Raw genomic sequence first — 20,575 nt, 5'->3', positions numbered from 1 at the left:
GAACAAACTAAGAGACACGAACATACATGAGCATTACATTAAACATATCCTTTATAGTTTTGTTTATGACATTCACCCCCACTTATTCCTTCGACATCCTCATCGAAGCCTTTGTCGACGTTGTAACTCCTCACCTTTGATGAGTCTTCAATCTTGTGCTCCAGCTATAATGTAAGCCTAGGACAACCATCAAATTCAACTAAAATGGAGCTGTTAAGCCTTCGACTATCCCTCTATATGTTGTGCCAAGCATGAACAAACTAAGAGACACGAACATACATGAGCATTACATTAAACATATCCTTTATAGTTTTGTTTATGACATTCACCCCCACTTATTCCTTCGACATCCTCATCGAAGCCTTTGTCGACGTTGTAACTCCTCACCTTTGATGAGTCTTCAATCTTGTGCTCCAGCTATAATGCATCTCCTAACTTCCAATTACTCTCCGTCGCTATTCAATACATGGACGGATGACCCGCCTCTGTGTTACTATGGTTTTCACTCCTTGAATCCATAGCCCTTCTTGTTGTCATGTTATTCACCGAAGTGGAGTTCCTAGTAGTTTTCAATCATACCCCCGTATGATATAGTCTCTTACGGGACTAGATTCGTATATATTACATTGCCACGAATGGTTCAACCATGATTCGCTAAATCATATTGCCTTATGGTGACATCTTTATTGCATTCTGATCCTTGTGGGATGAACTCGGATTGTGATCCCTCCATGTGTGGTCTCTACCAACACATCGTATGACCTGTTTCACCTTTGATCGTATTCACTCCTTTGGCAATCGACCTTCGTCCACTCGCTCTCAGGTCACACCTAGACGAAGCATCGCTCTAGGATACTCCATCGCCTAGTAGCTCTTAAAGTTCACCGACTTCACTAAAATTGGTGCATCATTGTCTTGATCATGAGTATTTGCCCTTACCAGCATAATCTTCACTACGCACTGCTTCCTTCATGGCAACTTGATTGGCAACACTATGACATATTCTTCAAGAGTACCTGCCTCCGTATCCTCTTACCCTGTGCTAAGGCCTTTTGAATCTAACTTTACCTCCGTAAGTTGAATCGCCTTGGTTCCTCCATCAAATGCTTCTCCAAAATAAGATGCATGTGCCCAAAAGCTCCATTTGTCTTTGACACCATGCAAGATAAGTCTACAACATCAGAATGAAGGCCTTATGGAACGACATGATCCCACTCTTGCCTTTGTAAGAGTTCGTGTCCTAGACTTCTATCCAATGAAAGCTTTGTACCTCCGCTCCATGTTACATCTTCTATGTCAGCTTCCTTCATGCGACTTAGGTATTTCGTTAATTTACACCCAAGTTGCTCCGCTCCTTGTTTTGCATTAAGTTGATGATGACCCTCACGCCTACCATTCCACGGGTCAGCCCTTTGTTGAGTCTGATCTTCATATCGACTTTAAGTGTACCTTCATCTCGTGTTGCTTTGGGTCGCTCCCCCACTTAATCTCGTAATGCATTTTCCAATGTATTATCTTAAACGAGATCATACGACGACTCCTCGTCGCTTACTCGTTCCGTTTAGCTTTGTGAAATTGTTTTGAGGTATTCCTCAATATGTATGGTCTGTTGCACATGGTTCTCCCTCTAGAGAGCCGGGACTTATCTCTCTTGGATATCCATCTCGTTGGAGCAACTTCTCTCTTCGCTTCCTTCTATCTGAAAATTTTAGAGACCACCATCCCCTTGGACTACTCCGCCTTATTGAACAAACTATGCATTATTCTGCCTCCTACAAATGCACTTGCTAGATTGTAATACCACGCCAATATAGCCCTCGCTGTACCCTTCAAGGCCTAACAACATATTGAACTCGTTATATACTTCAGCCTCCTATGGACGTATCCTTCTCATGTTGAAGAGAAAGTTTCAATGCTTCATAGCGTTGAGTTTCGGTCGCCTTGAGATGGCCACGAACACTCCATCGTTTGTATACAAGCCTTTGCATGAGTACCGAATTCTTCGAGTTAGCAATTCCTCTGTGAGCTTTGCACAACTCTTTCGGTCGCTAAATAACTCATTCCACCTTACATTATCTCATCCTTTACCAAGCACCTCGCTTGCCTTGAGCACCATCAAGTATAGTTGCTAACATTGAATCGTAGTTCAAACTCAACCATCCCGACCTTTGTGTGCTACGTATTCTTCTCAGCTTGTTTGTCTTTGTCTTCGTGTGTCTTTTGTGCGAAAGATCATCATTCCTCTGAATATCGATCTTTACCTGTGTCTCTACGCTCGTTTTCCCTCAAACTTCTCGATCCTCGCGAAGGCTTCACGGCTTCCTCATCCTCCGGCTCCACGTCGCAGAATGCATCGTCCACATGAAAGCCTTCGATGGCTGAGTGAAGTACAGATCACACTCCACGTAGACTGAAAGATTAGGAGGACGGCTCCGTTCTCCACCTCGTCATGGGAGCCGCAGAAGAAGAAAGCGACGATCCTCGTGCGAGCGGTGGCGGACTCCGATGTACACATGGAAGCGTGCGACGGCGAGGGACTAGGAACGGGATCTCAATCGTATCTTCTAAATGCAAGATTAGAAGCAAGAATCAAGAAACTACCAGAACAAAATATCAAGAACAACAGGCAGGAGACAAGAGCATATCGCACTCCCCACCGAGGGGAAACCAGCGACTCCGATGATGATCGGCCGAAGCGAACCCCATTTATAGCCCCAACGAAGGAGAAACGTGTCGGGATTCGCGACGACTCCGTCTTTCTCCTGCTCCTCGTCATAGGAGCCTCAGGTAGTCCTCGGCCCGGCCACGGCAGAAGAAAGCGACGATCCGTGGGCAAGCGGCGGAGGAGTCCGACGGCTGCGCAGGCGATTTCAGAGGATGAGGAGGAGATGGGGCACGGAAGGTGGAGCAAAGGAGGGAGGGTTCGAGGACTTGTTGATGTCGTTGGAGGAATCTTTTATTTTTATAGGGCTGGCACTCGCACGTGTGAGCCAACTGATGGTTGACATCTTTTCGGTCTATCGTTGATGACTTCAAAAAAAGAACGGACGTGATTTATTCCGAAGATAACATCCACACGCGCCGGGTTATAGTATAGAAAAGTGAGCGCCCTCTCACTTAGGAACCCCATATCATCGGATTAAAACAGTGACAGATTTGTCAAATACATACACATTTTGTTAGCCCCTAGGATTAAGTGACATATGTCACGTTGACTCGATGAGGTTACATTAACACGTGCAGAGACTTCTTGAATCAGCCCACATATGGACCATGTGATGCAGAAGCTGGTTACCAAAACAGGATTCAGCACAAATACCGTAACAAGCGGACAAAGTTGCTGGCACAAATACCGTAACACACGTGGACAAAGTTGCAGAGTAACTGATGTTTATGCATATGCTAGATTTAGCACAAACCTCAATAGCCAGAAGTTAGTTAACATAATATATCAACGTCATAATACATAAACCCTTCAACCACTAAATCAAGAAAACCAACGAGTTCAAAGAAGACATGAAGATCCAAGAAGGTACAGAAATGCAGACAAAAGGATGGGAGAAAGAGCCTTAGCTTCTACAACTCTGCAAATATGGGATGCCCGATAAATAGGGTCCTGAGTAACCACCATTACACAAAAATAAAAACCAGCACTTGACAAGTCTTTCTTTTTTTATCACAGTTCAAGATGGTCAAAAGACATGCCATCAACTGAGTTTATTACTAAACCTAATAGGACATATATAGATTAAACATCCAGCTTAACAAAAATAACATCAGATTAGGTCTGCGACATTGGATGGCAGCTCCTCAATCACCACATTGTAGAACCTCTGGATATCAAACAACATTCTTTCGTCATCAACAGTGACAAAGTTGATTGCAACACCCTTTCTTCCAAAACGACCACTTCGCCCAATACGATGAAGATAGTTCTCTGGCTGTGTTGGCAGATCATAGTTTATAACCAGGGAGACCTGCTGGACATCAATGCCACGAGCAAGAAGATCAGTGGTGATGAGTACACGGGACGAGCCAGAGCGGAACTCACGCATTATAATGTCCCTAGTATTTTGATCCATATCTCCGTGGGTTGCTGAGACAGTATGGTCCCTGCTCCTCATTTTGTCAGTAAGCCAGTCCACCTTACGTCGAGTATTGACAAAAATCACACTCTGCGTGATGGCCAATGTCTCGTAGAGGTCACAGAGGGTCTCAAGCTTCCATTCTTCCTTCTCAACATTGACATAGAATTGTTTGATACCCTCCAAAGTAAGCTCATCTCGTTTCACAAGAATCCTGACAGGTTTGTTCATGAACTTGCGAGTAATCTCAAGAGCCTCTGGAGGCATTGTGGCAGAAAATAGACCAACTTGTATCTTGGAAGGAAGCAGCTGAAATATGTCATAGATCTGAAGAAAGAAAGCCCATTAATGAACAGATATACCTTCCCTCTCATAACCAATTAAGGCACAGAAGATGTAAGAAAAGCTGGAAGATTAAATGGAACTTCACATGAAAGTAGTAAAACCAGTTGCATCAAGTAAACATAAATAAATATTTGAATGTTCACTCAAAGGTAAGCTGAATGTTAACTCAAAATTATGCATATGACTAGAGACAATGGATTTCTAGGCATGAGATACAAAGATGCAACAATATTTAATGACAACAAAAATGAAAAAAGGTATAACAAAAGTATTATCAATGCAACCAAGAGAATTTTGTTAAACCTGGCACTCAAGTTTCCACATAACAAGCTCTTACAATATCAGGCAGCATGTGTTTGGGCATTCTGAAAAAATAGCCTGTATCTCAAACAAAATTAACAATGATGTTCCTGCATAAAGCAGCCACCCCTTTAGATGTCAAACATCATAAGTGAGTCAATTAAGACCAGCAAAAACATCGTGACTTGATTTATCTCACTCATGCTATGAGTCGTCTTTAGAGATAATTACATTTGGCACCTTCTTCTTTTGGTTATGGTGTAATAAACAATTCATACTGAAATCACATATCGAGCAAAGTATCAGCTATGAACTCCAAGAAACATCTTATTAGAGGTTTTCTTAAACCACAGGGTGCTTTTTGTAATTTGTATTTTATAGTCAACATTTTGGCTTAAATTAAAATTTTCACATCGTTGTAATAGCAAAAAGAATTATAGTCAACATTTTATAAACAATTACAACCTACTCATAGCAGTAATGTTTTGCTTGTTCAAAAAAAAATCTGGATTATTCAATAAAACACCATATAACGACATAACATGGTAAGAAGTTATATAACTAGTGAAGACAAGTGAGCAAAAAAATATGCATATATTTTAGAAGTTGTACATATAGTTGTAAACAAATTATGATACAGAAATCTTCTCCAAAGATATCCAGGAAGTAGTTGTAAACAATGATGGTTTGATAAAATGGCAACCTATACCATTTAAAAGTCCATTTTGGACAAGGCACCAATTAAACCATGGTTTTAGAAAACTGGCCCAATTTGAAAACCATTTTAATAAGGTTGTCACCTTATCAAGGTGATGATAAGCTCTTAAATATGATGGTTTGGTAAAGTATATATGCATGGTCTTCCAAGAATTTATGGGATAGCTTATTTCCATGACATATTATGCCTTTTACTCTCATTTTATGATAACCAAATTACAGTTTCCTTTTCAATAAACAATGCAAGTAATTTGCACGACTTCAGAGCAAGCAAGGAGATACCATTTACAGCAAAGCAACAGTAAAGCATAAACAAAGGATATATTTTACTCTTTCACCTCTTCTCCTTTTCCCTCCATTCCTTCCCCCCACACCCAACCCTCCCTCTCTTTCTGTCATGTAAAAGGAGTTCAGTGCCTAGAGCCTAGACACTCTACAGTGCTGGCAATAATCTCTTGCTTGAAAGATGAGCACTCTGGCAGCTCAAATGTGTGTGTGTTTGTGGACACACAGAAACACACGAAAAAAAAAATTTAGTGAAAAAATAATATAAGAACTGCAGCTAATATGCATTTAAAGTTGGCCCACGACTAAGTAAATGTTGCACTCTGAGGACCAACTTAATAAAGCCATTGTGTGCTTCCAACTTTAGAAAGTATTTTTTGTTAACCACAGATAATAGTGAACTCAAGTTTAAAAATTGCAATTAGCAGCATAGAAAAAGTTAGGTGCTTCATTTACTATACATAATACTTTACTGAACACAAAAAATAGAAACTTTTGCATCTATAGAATGGGCATTGGGAGCACCTGATCCTTGAAACCACGAGAAAGCATTTCATCTGCCTCATCTAGCACAAACATCTTGATGTAGTCAGGGCGAAGAGATTGCCTTCTTAACATGTCAAACACACGACCTGGTGTCCCCACAACAACATGAACCCCACTTGAAAGAATACGTTGATCTTCACGAACACTAGTTCCCCCAACACAAGCATGAACTTTCACACCAAGATAATCACCAAGTGCACGCATCACCTTTTCAATCTGCTGGGCTAATTCACGAGTTGGAGCAAGAACCAAAGCCTGACATTGTACCAAGCCATAATCAAGCTGTTGCAGAATACCAGCACAAAATGTTGCAGTCTTTCCAGTCCCTGATTGTGCCTGCTGAATAACATCAAGTCCCTTGCAGAAAGGAACAATACCTCTTTGCTGGATTGCGGATGGCTTTTCAAAACCTATAGTTCACAAAGTGTAAGAACAAATATATTAGCAAAGTTCACACCATGTAGAAACAGATATATTAGCTTACACCACTTCTATTAGATACCAACATCTCAAATAGGTAAAAGGAAGGAGGTAACTTACCATAAGCATAAATGCCTCTCAAAAGGTTCTCCTGGAGACCCATAGCATCAAAACTATCAAAAACCTCATCATATGATGCAAAAAAATCCTGCCCATCGTGCGAAAGCCTGCCCTCTCATGGAAACAAGACCACATCAGTAAAAATTTTAATCTAAGTCAATGAATAAGAAGCGCATCATGTGAAAATCAATTACTAGCAAATATAGCAAAAAAAGGTAAGAAACAGTACAACTCATTCATTTTGGCATCATATTGGCGAGCATCAAATTGAGATCCTTCAGGTGCCACTCCAGCCATGATAGCTGAAATCAAACAGAAGAAAGCGAATAAATAATATGATAATATGATGATGGTAATGAGAAAACCAAAAGTTCATAAAAAAAGGAAAAATTAGTTGTGGTCAAATGTGCAAAATTCAAAAGCCACAAAAGTGACACAACATCATTCCAGATTATATTGAGTAACATTTGGAATCCTGGCATGAGTATGCTCTACATAAAGCTATGTGTAGCATTCAACTAGGACACTGGAAGAAAATAGTAATTGATTATATCAGCCATTACACAAATCAAGGCATTGACTTTATACCATCACAATGTAAGAGACATCAATAAACCTACCTAGATTTGTGAGATAAAAAGAGTTTCACTGCATGGTACCAAAGATTATATACTCAAAACAAAATAAAAAATTTAGAAAAACTAGCAACCTTAATAAATGAGTTAAATTGTGCTGAATGCATGAAACTGTAATCTTTTACAACACTCTTTCGAAATTCAGAAAGCAAATAAATTCAATTATTCAACACTCAAGGTAAATCAAATAACTGCCCTGACCCTGTTTATCAGAATTTCAAATAACTATGCTATTTACCCTCAATCCTAAGGCCATGGATCAAAAGGAATAAGATTGAGTATCCCACAAAAAGAAAAATTGATAACTTGATACCATATATTTTTTGCATCTATATATGTCAATCAGAACAAATAATATGTCCAACGTGTATAGATGCAAGAAGCCCATAGGTCATCTTTTACAGTTCAATTAATGTGAAGGTGGCTTAAGTAAACGAGCATGCACATCTACATAAATCATTGTCTAGTGTATATCACAAAACAGGGCCACATTCAGAGTGCACCATGTGGGTTTCAGACTATATTTTACATTTCTCATATATGCATAAATTCCTTAAGTTATAATTAAATGCTAGCACAATCAAGTCGCTCAGCCAGATCAAACTACACAGTATAACCAGATCAAACTGCACAATATAACCAAAACATCCGGAGCTATCCAAATGAAAGACAAGCAAATCAGTAATTAAGGATAATTTGAATTTATAAACCTCTATATAATTATAAAGCAAGCACCATAAGGAATGCAAAGATTTTATCTTGTGGAGACATCAACTACTTATGCATGGCAAATCAACAATTTTCATGTTTCCTTACCATGGTTGAATTGGTCATTCATACATAAAAAAGACCCAAACGGGATTTTGCATGTATAAAACAAGATTAGTTGGAACTATGTGAAGTAGCAGGAATTGTAAGGAAACAGAACTACCCTTCAGAGTCAGATGGCCAACTGCAGAAGTGGAAGGATTCTTAGATTCTCATCAAAGCTAATCCCAATAGCATTCTTTATTTTAAATTAATAAAAAAATTTAGTCAAGCATTAAAAATTTACAAACATAAAGAACGAACAATTATTTCCGTATAAGTTTGGACTAGATTGAGGATTAAGTACTTATTGAACAGATTCATAACAAAACTTCTATTACTGGTACAACTTAATAATGTAGCAACTTGTACTCAACAGAGCGTACTTAAAGATTTGCTACGATAAACATATCTACTCATCACATGTGATGTAACGCGCCAAGACACAGAAAGCCCGATGAACTACTGAGCTCAGCCGCCCAATCCTAGGCCCCCGAAAACAAATAGATTCCCCAAAGAAGGCACAGAACCCTTCGTCAAGAACCCTGCTTCATCAAGTTTTTCTTCCTCAGGTCATGAAACCCAGATTTAATCCAACCGCTCAAACTACTTAGATCTAACCAAAATCCACAAACCCAAATACTTCCTCACTCGATAAAGAAAACAACAACAACGCGTACACTCAAAATCCACCAAATCCTAGATTAATCGAAAACTATTAATACTATGAGCCTTACCCCAAAGAGTCGGATCACAACGAGCCCTAACAATAGAACAAATTCCAACGACATAAAATTATAGAAAAGCACAGCTGAATCGGTTTGAATGCCAAACGATAAGATCGGAACTTCCGTTACCCTTTAAACCCTAATAGCTCCACCAAAGATAGAACAATCAAGAGAGAAGAAAGATTATAAGACAAATCGGAGAACGATGGAGCAGAGATCCCAGTACCTAAGATTTCTCGGGAGCGCAGAGGAGATCTGTGAGCAGATAGCGATCGTGTGTTCGAGAGAGAGGCGGATAGGAAACAGAGGCAAAGCTTTTCTTGAGTGAGAGAAAGGGCTAAGGGTTCGCCTTTTAAATCTATTTTCTAATGGCCCCCCTCGGCTTCTCTGTGCATTTATGTTGCGTAGTTTGATCGAGTTCTGAATAGGAATTGGAACCGAGACGGATGGCTTGTGGGATTCCCAGTCCGTCATGCTGCTTTGCTAACTCGTGTATGCATACATATTTTATACGTTTGTATGGAGGTGTACGGTAGATATACACACGTGCTAGCATCCGTGCGTATTCTATCGACACCCTGTTATAATATTTGAAAACGACAAGAAAAATATTTATTTAAATTTCAAGGAGGGGTCAAACTTTATTGTTGGATTTGATTAGTCGACTATTTATGCTTGTTCAACTATGCAAAAATATTCATTTTTGTTGCGGTGGTTTTGGCTAATATTTTTAAAGTAATGTTTGGTTTTATTTAAGTCATATGTTATCCTTAATATTTTTAAAATAATATTTTGATTGTAGATTAATTTTTTTTTTAAATCTTTTATGATCCCTTAAAAACGTAAAGATGTGCTAAAATGACTATTTAGCAAATATAATATGATCTGTTATAACCAAAAAGTTCTAATAAATATTCACATAATATTATTGCGGAACATTATCCGAAAGACTCATTTAGTCATATGTCACCCGGATAACTCTTGGATGCTCTAAAACCACCAAAATGACTACTTAGTTAGTTTATTTTTTAATAATTTTACTTTTACGTGATGATTATACATAACTTACTTTTATAACTCTTAACTCTAAGATGATTACAAAAGTTAATAAAAAATAAGACTATGATATCGAGCTCTTTATACGTTATATAAAACAGGAATAAAATCGAAAGACACGAACATACATAAACATTATATCGAACATCCTGTTTATAATTTAATCAGTATGTCACACAAGTATTTTATTTTTTTCTTATATAAGTAAAATATTTTAAAAAAACATAAAAAATGTGTTTGATAATTTGTTGTTTTGAAAGTATTTGTAAACTTTGGAAATAGTAAATATACTTTTTTTTAAAAAAAGAAAACAGAATCTTCTCAACCCAACATGGTTTGTATATACTTGTAGATACATATTTCGCAAATCTCTTAAAATTCCAATTGGTTAATTATTAATCATAAATATTTTTATTAAAAAATGCTGCTTGTATTTCTTTTGCATTCAAAAGACAAAAAAAAGAAGAGAAAATGGATAGATCGCTCAACCCTTTTTTTTTTTTGTCAAGTTATAACTGATAAAAAAAATGCTGAAGACAGTTAAAAAAAATCTAATCCAAAACAAGTCTGACTTGCATAGACACTTCCATTAATTGCATTGGAACTTGGGAACATAATAACACTTTTATTGCATTAAGACTGTGTTTGAAAACACATTTGAAGTAATTAGAGAAAAGGATTTGAGTGAATATATAATCATAGAATATGCTTTAAGAGTTTGATAAACACTAGAAAAAATATATATTTTAAATGTGTATTGATGCAACTATTGTTTGGTAAAAATATATTTTAAAATTTTATTAAATATTATATAATAAATTTATCTTTCTAACATTTTCATATAATTTCAATTAATTAATAATTAAAAAAACTAAATAAGTGAATGTATGTAATTTTATAAAAAATTTTGTATGACCCATATATATAATAATATAAATGAATATAAAAGAATCTTTAAAAATAAATAAATAGAATTTTACCTTATATAAACGACATAAATTATGTTGATAATCTTTATATAGTGCTTTAAAATTTAAAAAAAATATATTATTATTTCGTAAACATTGAAATGCTAACATTATCTTCGGATAACATCAATATTTGAACATTTGCAAAGCCACGTCCAAGCTAAATATGATTTATAAAAAAAATATTAAACATCAATTGATATCTAAAATATGTATTAGGCCTTTAATGCATATCTCTTTGGAACAAACCCTATTTGCCGTATGCTATCTCATCATAGAAATTTTTGAAGTCAGAAGCCCAAAGATGTAACGACCACTAAGCACCAAATGAGCGAGATTGATTAGCTTTGTCTTTTACAGTTCTAAATATACAGTATACATAACCTGTGAAAATTGTACGTAACAGTACTCCTACAGCCAACCAGCATTGCTTCACAGTGAGGCATGCAATTCAGAGTCGATGTCAAACCATGCAAAAGGGAACATTCCTCAATGTGTTGGTCCTTCTGTGCTCACCATATAGTTTTGAAGGACATCCAGTGCCAGCCTCATCGAGACAGCAAATGCACATGAAAAGTTAATTGTACCTAAACTAAGGCGAAAAGAAAAGATATGTTGACCGCATTGCCAATACAAAAGGGGTTAGCTACCAAGCCATTAGATTCAGTAATTTGTTTGATAAACAGTAAAGCAAAGAACAAGCAAGAAGTATGTCTGCATAAAACTAAAGATATGCCCTCATTCAACTCCAGGTCATATACCAGACTTTGTAGATCCATCTAAACAGGTTATGTAGAAATTCTAGCAATTGCCACCAATATCATTACCTGAACGCACCCCTGAATCTTGAAATTTCCCGCAGCTTATTTAGACCTAAAATTCAGTTGGGAAACTGAGTTCGTCACAGCATCTCTTTCCATAGATCAACTTAGTTGTAAGTCGCAGCAGGCAAGCCATCCCGTAATTATACAACAATATGACTACAATTTTGAAAAGCCAGTCATTTAAACTGAATTGTGCATTTTTCAGTGTCAAAATTGAGCTCCTTAAAGCAAGAGCACCATGGCAAAGAAAGAATTGAAATCCACATTGTGACACTGATAATATGCCCCAAGGACAAAGGTTCAAACATATATAAAATGAAATGCTCAGGGGGACAAGTCTTTTAGCAGGTAAGGTACAACTCAACCATAATATCGTTACAAGCAATTCCCGAGAATCCTTATTTTCTGAAAATATAAGCATTAAGCGGCAGCAACCTTTCTTCCATCTTCTATGAAGAAAATTGCAGTTTCTGGCACCTAGCATATTGTAAGGACAAAAGTTAGTAATGGCACCAAATTCAAATATATGAACTAAATTTGGAGGACCACAAGCAAAGAATGGTAAACTGCACATATCTGGATGTAGAGAACACATTACAGTGTTTTTTCTTGTGAGGTTAGGATTAACATCGACCAACATAAGCAAACTGCTCATACTCAAAGACGATCAACAAAAGCAAACTGCTTGTACTCAGTGAGAGAGAGATATATATATACAGAACTAACAGGATTCTAGACTGCAATATGGGACAGCCAAAAGTTTTAACATTAAAAATATACAATGACATGCAGTATAATAACCTTTTGCGACATTCTTTTTAGATTTTTAACTTTGCAACTAATGTCTGAACAAATAAGAATCCCTCGTAGACTGATCGCTAGAAAAATTTCACCTAAGAGACAATATTTAGGCAATAACAATACCTAAGTCTTGATCACCAAATTTAGAGCATAGTTGAACAAGTTGCTAATTGTAAACTACTCAAGCCTCTTTAGAACATGACCGTCAATCTTACTATCAAATCATGAAATAGTGAGGCAAAATTTGTTCCTTATGTTGTTCTTAAGAAACCTATACATAATATATGGATGGACATTTTTCTGATGGTGTTGGTTAGCTTATTTGGTAGAGATTTTGAAGGTGTCAGCATGATACACACACACACACACACACTAACCAACTATTAGAAGCCATCATGACTTGCATTAGCATGCAACAGATATGTGAGACCAATATCCCAAACTATAAGGAGTTCATTAGGTGTAGTAGGTCTGAGTTAACTAAAAGTGCCCCTACTTTGGAAGATTTTAGTAAAGGCTGCATGGTGAGAAGATTATAGCTAAGAATACCAGTGACGAGACAAAATACCATTTAGGGTGATTTTACTATTTTGAAGACTGAGGTACATGAGTATGTTTTCTATCAAGCCCAATGCCCTCTCTCTAAGACACAAGCATACACACAAATATATACAAAAGATGTATAAAATGCAGAAAATTTTGGCCAAACATCACATGGTCAAATATAAAATGTAGAAACTTTTGGTCGAATATCACATGGTCAAATATAAAATGCAGAAACTTTTGGTCAAGTATAAACTGTTAAGCATTTATACAACTATAGATGAATGCCTATGATAGAGATAAAAAATACGATATTATTTGACACAAAAAAGATGGTTATAGATGGATTACAGCTGGCCAAGTCTCTGTAATGAACTCCACAATATCGTATGCTATGTCTCCTTGGACATCAATCTGTTCTTTCTCAGTTGGTCCCTGAAATCAATTTTCCAGAACGACTTACTGAGAAAATATTTGAGCAAAAGCATTTCCTGTGCCAACAAAACAATGCCAATTCACCTTAACAACAGAAGCTCCTGTAGCAAATTTTTTCCCAAGCTTCTTTGATGCATCACTCAGTTTTATGCCTGCAACATTACGATAAAACTATCAATATTGAACCACTTAATTAGTACATGTGCATGTATCTGAAGTATCTCAAGACCAAAACAAAGCTGAAAGTCCTGGAAATCACTCACCGAAAAGCTCTAGGCCCTTAACAACAGTAACACATTTACGCTTATTGCGTACAATCTTTTCAATGACAACTTCTTGTTTTTCCTGAAAGAAAAGAAGTTAATCATAAGTACCTTAGTACTTCCACATAGCATCAAAAGATTAATCCAAATATTGACACTATTAATTCTCTGAAGCAGCTAGTCGCTTATATCAAGAATTATCTGTTGTATTGGCCAAGACATCAAAAAATATTTAATTCTGAAAAACACATGATAGACATCTATGTGCATTATTTTCATCAATTTAATTTCCAATCTGAAGTTTCATCTCACTCAAGCTTCAAATTCAATTTTTCACAAATTTGATCTTCCAGCTCGTCGTGATTATATTACATTTGATTGTCTGCACATTGTCGTGTTACGGCTGAACATGTTACATTTATCCAGGCCCTACCCTATTGATTAATTTGATTGACCAAACAATCCTACATCGAGCCATGGAGGATCGTGAGCAAGTTGAAAGCACGACATGAATCCGCTCTCTGAATGGCTCATAGGATCTGCATCAGGTATATAAAAGATAGGTTTCCAAGACAGAGAAGCACCACTAGTTAAATAATCTAGGATAAGACACAAATTTTCGAGTTAGATCTGCTTGAGTTGATCAGACCTGGTAAGAAACTAATCAGGTGTTGGAAACTCTAAAATTGGCCATGTTTAACAAAAATCTTCTGTTTTACATTTAACTCAGAATGAGTTTAAACAAAATACAATCCAACGACAAATGAGATCATCAAGAAGATTGCATCTCCTTGGTTACTGAATGACACGGTAATCATTTCCAGCTGGATAATATGGAAAACCCAAACTTTTCTTCTTCAGCACAGTTAAACTATAGTAGAATTGCCTAAAAACTAACCTGAAAATATATAATCTTATGGTATAACATGTCAACCAGTCATTACAGAAGAAAAGTTCCTCACAGAACCAACAGAGTTTCCCAGTCATAATTCAGAAAACAATGTATATACCACATCAATTTAATTTTGAGCAACAAACCAATTAATTTGGGCATAATCAACCAATCAGTCAAAATAACTCTCTTGCTATGGCTAATGGAAGATTATGAAAGAGAATATCAGTATATCTCTGTTAACTACAAAATGAAGTCATTATCCTAATAGAGATCATAGATGTCTCACGGTAGGATATTACTATCTTCAAGTAAGAAGAAGTCATATCTCCTGCAAGAATTTTGACAAGCATAAGTTTTATGACCTCACCTTCTTCTTTATCTTACCACCAGGAAGGCGCTTTACTTCATCCTGCTTAGATGCTGAAGCACTCCCTGCACAAGAAAAGGGATCTTACAAAGGAATGAGAGAACTAACGTCATGAGAGACGTCTAAAACTATCTCAAGACCGAAGGAAAAATTTATATGTTATTAACAAGAAAAAGAAAAAGACATTCACGAAAGGAATCCCTCTGAAACAACAAACAAAGTCACCCCATATCCCACTTTCTAATTCCGAATGCTTATTCATACCTTATCAATTTCGACAAAATTCTATCTTTTAATCAAAAGTCTACGGAATCACATACAAATCAAGCAATGCATTCCTGTGAAACGGAACAAAAAGAAGAAAACAGAAAAATCTCTATTGTGATCGCAATAATACTTCTCCAATTCAAGTACCTGAGGGAGCAGATGAGGCATCGCCGCCAGCGCCGTCACCAGAACCCGAGATCGCCACCGACTGGAGCTGTCGGGCGGCCTTGTCCGCATCCGTTTCGTTCTCCTCTAAAACCCAAAGAAATCGATCGATGAAGAATCGACAGGGGAGAAGGCGATAGGGGCCAGCCAACTACCTTTGAGGAGGAGATCAGGGTAGAGGTCGGGGGCGTGGCGGCGGAGCCAGGGCTTGCACTTTTCGAAGTCGGGACCAAACTCACAGTACTCCGCGGGGAGGCCGCATACGCCGCAGTAGAGCACGCGCACCGCCTGCGGCTTCTCGGCCATCGTCTTCGACGAAAGAGAGGGTTTCGCTGCTTTCTTGTTCCTACTCTTTCTCGATCTCTCTCTCAGAGCGTTCCAAAGAAAGGAACCCCATACGATGCCCTCTATCAGCTTCCCCTACCCGAGCGACAGCGGGGAGGCAAACTATTATGGGCCGTATATGGGCCGTCCAGGTCGGTTAGTTGACCAATACACCCGGCCTGTTAAATGAAAAGGAAGTCTGGCCCACATTCTATTTCCCGCAGTCTCAACAATTCATGGTTACGTGTGACAGAGCAGCGAGCACACATGGCTTCGTGCATTCACACCCTCTCATGCAAGAAAGCGCCGTGGGTGCTCACTCTGTTCTGTCAACCTCCGTCATGCTCACCCTCCTTCCTGCACTCACCCCACAAGAAACCAAGCAGACCGACTCTTTGTTTGGATGATGAGCAAGCGATCGAGGGATTGCAATGTTCATATTAGAAAGAGAGCATTGACATGGCTCAACTCTTGTAGGCTATATAATGGCGTTACCTTGAAAGGGATTCATGTCTCTCTCATCTCTCTCTCTCTCTCTCTCTCTCTCTCTGTGCGAATAGGTTGGCATTGAAATGGTTGCGAATACGAAGGGGCGTATGCGTGTGTAGCACCATGAAGAGGCCCGTGGATAACTGCACCCATTGCGAAGCCAATAAAAAAGGCAACTTTACTTCCCAGGTCATCTTCCTCGGTGATGGATTAAAGGTCACCTTCCGAACCTTCTTTCAGTCTTCTGTCAGAAAGAGCAGCTCAGATCAGTCAGTCAGTCAGTCAACAAGCTTCTTGCATCACTGATCTCTTCGGCTTTTCCTAGTCAGATATTGTGTCATCCTGGAGCTGTCAGATCACTCGGCACAGCACCGCAAAATTCTAGAACACTTCCGGTGGAAGTTCCAACCATTTGATCTGTCGAAGTCTTGGGCTAAGTATGACTTGGACACTTCCAGTGGACCCGCCTACACCAATGTTCTAGATAGAAGTAGCCGGCAAATAAGATAATAGGAACACTCGGATGCCACACATTGCAGCAGATAAAATCCCGCAATCTTTATGGAATTATTTTCACAGGAGGATAGCCATATGCTTTGACTCGTTCGTGTGGAATATTATAGGCTATGAATGCATCACACCATCTAAGGCATGTTATAAAAAGATACGATCAAGTATATCCAGTCGTGAGTAGGGTTTTGACTACAGTCTCCACATCCTATCGAGTTTGCTACCTTCGAGACGAAGGAGAAGAATTGACTGCCTTCGTAGAAGATTCCAACTCGTGAAATTAGTCAAGAAGTCGAAAACTGCTTAATTTTTCGGAGAAGAAATCGAGTACCACAGTGCCGTCAGTCGGTAGAATAAAGTATTGTGTGGATCATTGAGATAACAAAAGAACAATCTTTCCTTTTGTTTTAGCAATGAACCTTCAAAAACACACTTTTAATTGTAAAAAAGTTAATTGTAAAAGGCATGGATAGAAATGATTGTCCAACAAAAGGTTACAGTCAAGTTGATCGTATGATCAATTCAGGTATCTGAAGAGGGTGTATATCAATCGAGAACAAGGAGTTAAAGAGAGATGTTGACAGATTTGGAGGAACTATATGGTGTATTATTCGTTGGCTATCTCAAATCTTGTGTATTTCTTAGTTCCATAATATCTACACCTTCTCTCTATCATACGTACAAACATACGCTTAATCAAAAAGGTTTATAAGCTACGGCTAACGAACACGTGAAAAGTCAGCGTTGTTAAGACTCGATGAGACGTCGATGAATGTCGACCGAGAAGTGTGATGCTTTCTTTTATTTTGATCATCAAATTCAAATGCACATGAACAATTATAGGGGTTTAATATGTTTAGCATTACATAGTTGGCGAAGCCTTCACTGTCATCCAACGCAAGCTGGGAAAACACATCTTACATAAGATTCAAAGATATGACTGTAGATTCCATCCTCCGTTAATCGTTGTTTTCGCCCGACGCAACTAAGTGTGAGGTCTGACATCGTCGGAGCTCAAACGCAGAAAAACAATTTTATGATATTGTTGGTTTTGGTTTCATTTCATGTTAAAGCTTTGAAAGGTCTATAAATGGGTGTCCTTTGCGTGCTAATAAAGGCTGCCAAAAGCCTCTCTTCTTAGCATCTTCTCTCTTCATTAACATCTGGCCGAGCCATGGGGTTCTTCTCCTGGGTTAGCAAGATCAAGACTGCCGTTCGCAGCCTTAGTAACCTCGCCAGCCCCTTGCCATCCGACCACCCATTTCGGCGACTGTTGAGCTTTGGTTCATCGAATGGCCGGAACGAAGGCTTAGCTGCGGAAACCGAGCTCCGAATTAATCCAGCAACAGCAACAGAGTCGCCTGACCTTGAGGCGCCGGTGATCGACGAAGTCCAGAACTCGAGGACGACTGCAGGGATCGAGGTACAGCCAAATAATCCGGCAGCTGCTGCCAATAACGGACAGGACTCGAGGACGATAGCGGAGTTAGCAGTTCCTGCGATCTTGTCTATAGGAATCTACTCGAGCGTCCCGTCCAACGTCCAGCTCCGCCACGATGCCTTCCCCCTCTACTACCCGTTCCTCGCCATCACTGGCTTGGGAGTGGGTTTGAGCCTTTACATCATCGTTTATGCTCTAGCCAAGTCCAACGGCGGGCAGGAGGTTGAGTCTACTAAACGCAAGGGCATGAGGGTTGCCATCGTCTTCTTTCTGATAGCATTTGTATTAAGGATCCTTCTCCTGCAAATTCAATGGGATTAGATGGACTGGTGTTGTTGGAGCTGTAGTTCTCTGCGCCTTCTCTTGTAACATTATAATTCATCTGAATTGGATTACAGTGGAATCTTATCGGCTCCGAATTGATTGGTTGTACGTTAGATCATGGCTGTGTTATTGAATACATGACGCTGTCAGCAGTTTGTGAAGCATGTTGTACTATTTTTTTCCACGCCGACCTTGATGTGCCATTTTTTTCTTGGTGGCTATAAGATAGTTCAAGGTCAAGTCAGTTGTCGAGTACCCAAAATAAAGAGAAGATAAGAGGCAATAGGACAGCTTGTCTATTGTCGATCGCTTTAGAAGCTTGTTAGGATGAGTGCTTTTTTGTCTCCGCTCTAAGGGTGTGTTTGAAAGTTGTATGTTTTGAATATGAATTAATATTTCATAATTTTTTTAAAGTTATATTTGACGTGAATGATATATTATAAATACTCAAACATGAATATTAATATAATTTTTTAAAGTTTTAAAATATCTTATGATATTATCTAAAATCACACAATTACCACTATATAATATAAACCCGAACCTCGTCTCCTCTAGATTTCTATCATCGCACTTCTCTCGTTAGTCTTACGCATCACTTGCTATTATAAATTGTTAAAATAAAAAAAAAATCTTTTAAAAAATTTATTTGAAAAAGTGATTTTTTAAGTTATTTTTCAAAGATTATATATTTTTATGAAAATATCTATAAATAGGTACTTGAGTAAATTATAATCATCATCTCTTTTAGATTTTTCTTCTTTCTTAATAACTCTAAGTAATTGAATTATATATTTTCTAATTCTTTTTTGGAGGCTCTTTATTGTTTGCTCAATATGGATATTCTAAAGGCTTATTATATCTACTAAAATTATTTGTATAAAACCCATAGCAATCTTGTTGAGAGAGGGTGTAAATATCATTTTTAGGAAAATGTTTATATACGTTTCAAGCTCAAATATATTTTCTATAGTGTTCTTGATCTTGTGTTTATTATTGGTTTCCATAATATTTTTCATCATCTTCTTTGTTATATTTTCTAATAATTTAAGAATAATATTTTATAAGTTTATATAAATCTTTAACCAATTTTTAATATAATAAGACCGATGAAGTCAAGGCTGAACAAAAGAAAGAGAAATGAAGATGAAGTTATACGTAGATCACATATTCTCAATGCTCCTTCGGAATTCAAGTACGAGGAGGATGGTATAAAGAAGCCAAACGGCAGACAATGTTTTGTTTGCGGCAATGATAGGAAAGCTGTAATGGCAATGATAGGAGAGCTGCTGCAGACATAGAAGGCTACAGCGTAGGGTTATCCCTTGACGATGACGAAACGAGTTGGCTACGATTTGGTTGACGGCGGAAAGATTAGGATGCCGAGCAAACCCAAGAGCCAGAGAGGGCAAGTTCATTAGAAGAGAGGAAAAAATGGTATTGTACGACCAAACATCATCGGGGAGATCGACCCCTTGGATGTGGCAGTTGGTGAGGAGGAAGAACTAGTCTTGGTGAAGCGCAATGGTGTCATCGGTGCTCCGAAGGAAGACGGGATAGTCCAATGGCCTGAGTGAGAACCAGCAGGAAGGGGTCCGATCTTTGAGCAGTAATGATAGATCGAATGAAATAGGGCAACCGGATCCACCACGGAAAACGCCTCCGTCCGCCTCGAAGTAGAGGTGAGGAGGATGCCCTGGACGACGGACTTGAGGGCGCGAACGGAGGTGGAGTCGAGCCAAAGGAGGAAGCCCAAGGGGTGGAAGAGCGGCTCGTTGTTGCTAGCAAGGACGATGCTGAGGACGACGGGGAGCAGTGCGATGTAAACGACATTGGGCTCGCTGCGGCAGGTGATCGCAAGAGCGAAGATGGCCGTAAAGAAAGGGGCGATTGTGTAGACGACATGATTGAACGA

At 38.4% G+C, this 20,575-nt stretch overlaps 2 protein-coding genes and 1 long non-coding RNA gene across 3 annotated transcripts; all 3 read right to left on the bottom strand.

Annotated features, from left to right (window-relative positions):
• Positions 1-1,499: 1,499 nt before the first annotated feature.
• Positions 1,500-2,920, bottom strand: LOC135673190 (uncharacterized). The gene is made up of 2 exons (XR_010513255.1): positions 2,658-2,920; positions 1,500-2,564 (listed from the first exon to the last, which is right to left on the bottom strand). It is a non-coding gene; the product is annotated as an uncharacterized LOC135673190 (long non-coding RNA).
• Positions 2,921-3,555: 635 nt separating this feature from the next.
• LOC135673189 (eukaryotic initiation factor 4A-8) lies at positions 3,556-9,453 on the bottom strand. Its single transcript, XM_065181985.1, has 5 exons — positions 9,215-9,453; positions 7,048-7,120; positions 6,819-6,925; positions 6,258-6,688; positions 3,556-4,412 (listed from the first exon to the last, which is right to left on the bottom strand). The coding sequence occupies exons 2-5, from the start codon at positions 7,113-7,115 to the stop codon at positions 3,777-3,779; spliced, it is 1,242 nt and encodes a 413-aa protein (XP_065038057.1). The 5' UTR covers positions 7,116-7,120; positions 9,215-9,453; the 3' UTR covers positions 3,556-3,776.
• A 2,636-nt stretch (positions 9,454-12,089) lies between these two features.
• Positions 12,090-15,986, bottom strand: LOC135673188 (translation machinery-associated protein 22-like). Its single transcript, XM_065181984.1, has 7 exons — positions 15,728-15,986; positions 15,555-15,659; positions 15,141-15,205; positions 13,879-13,960; positions 13,700-13,767; positions 13,532-13,615; positions 12,090-12,313 (listed from the first exon to the last, which is right to left on the bottom strand). Exons 1-7 carry the CDS (start codon positions 15,876-15,878, stop codon positions 12,257-12,259), a joined length of 612 nt encoding a protein of 203 aa, XP_065038056.1. The 5' UTR covers positions 15,879-15,986; the 3' UTR covers positions 12,090-12,256.
• Between the last annotated feature and the right edge of the window lie 4,589 nt (positions 15,987-20,575).

The sequence above is a fragment of the Musa acuminata genome, chromosome BXJ1-5 (genome assembly GCF_036884655.1).
Source record: "Musa acuminata AAA Group cultivar baxijiao chromosome BXJ1-5, Cavendish_Baxijiao_AAA, whole genome shotgun sequence".
NCBI lineage: Eukaryota > Viridiplantae > Streptophyta > Magnoliopsida > Zingiberales > Musaceae > Musa > Musa acuminata.
The sequence above is the reverse complement of the archived record's forward strand: the minus strand, read 5'-3'. Positions and strand labels throughout refer to the sequence as shown.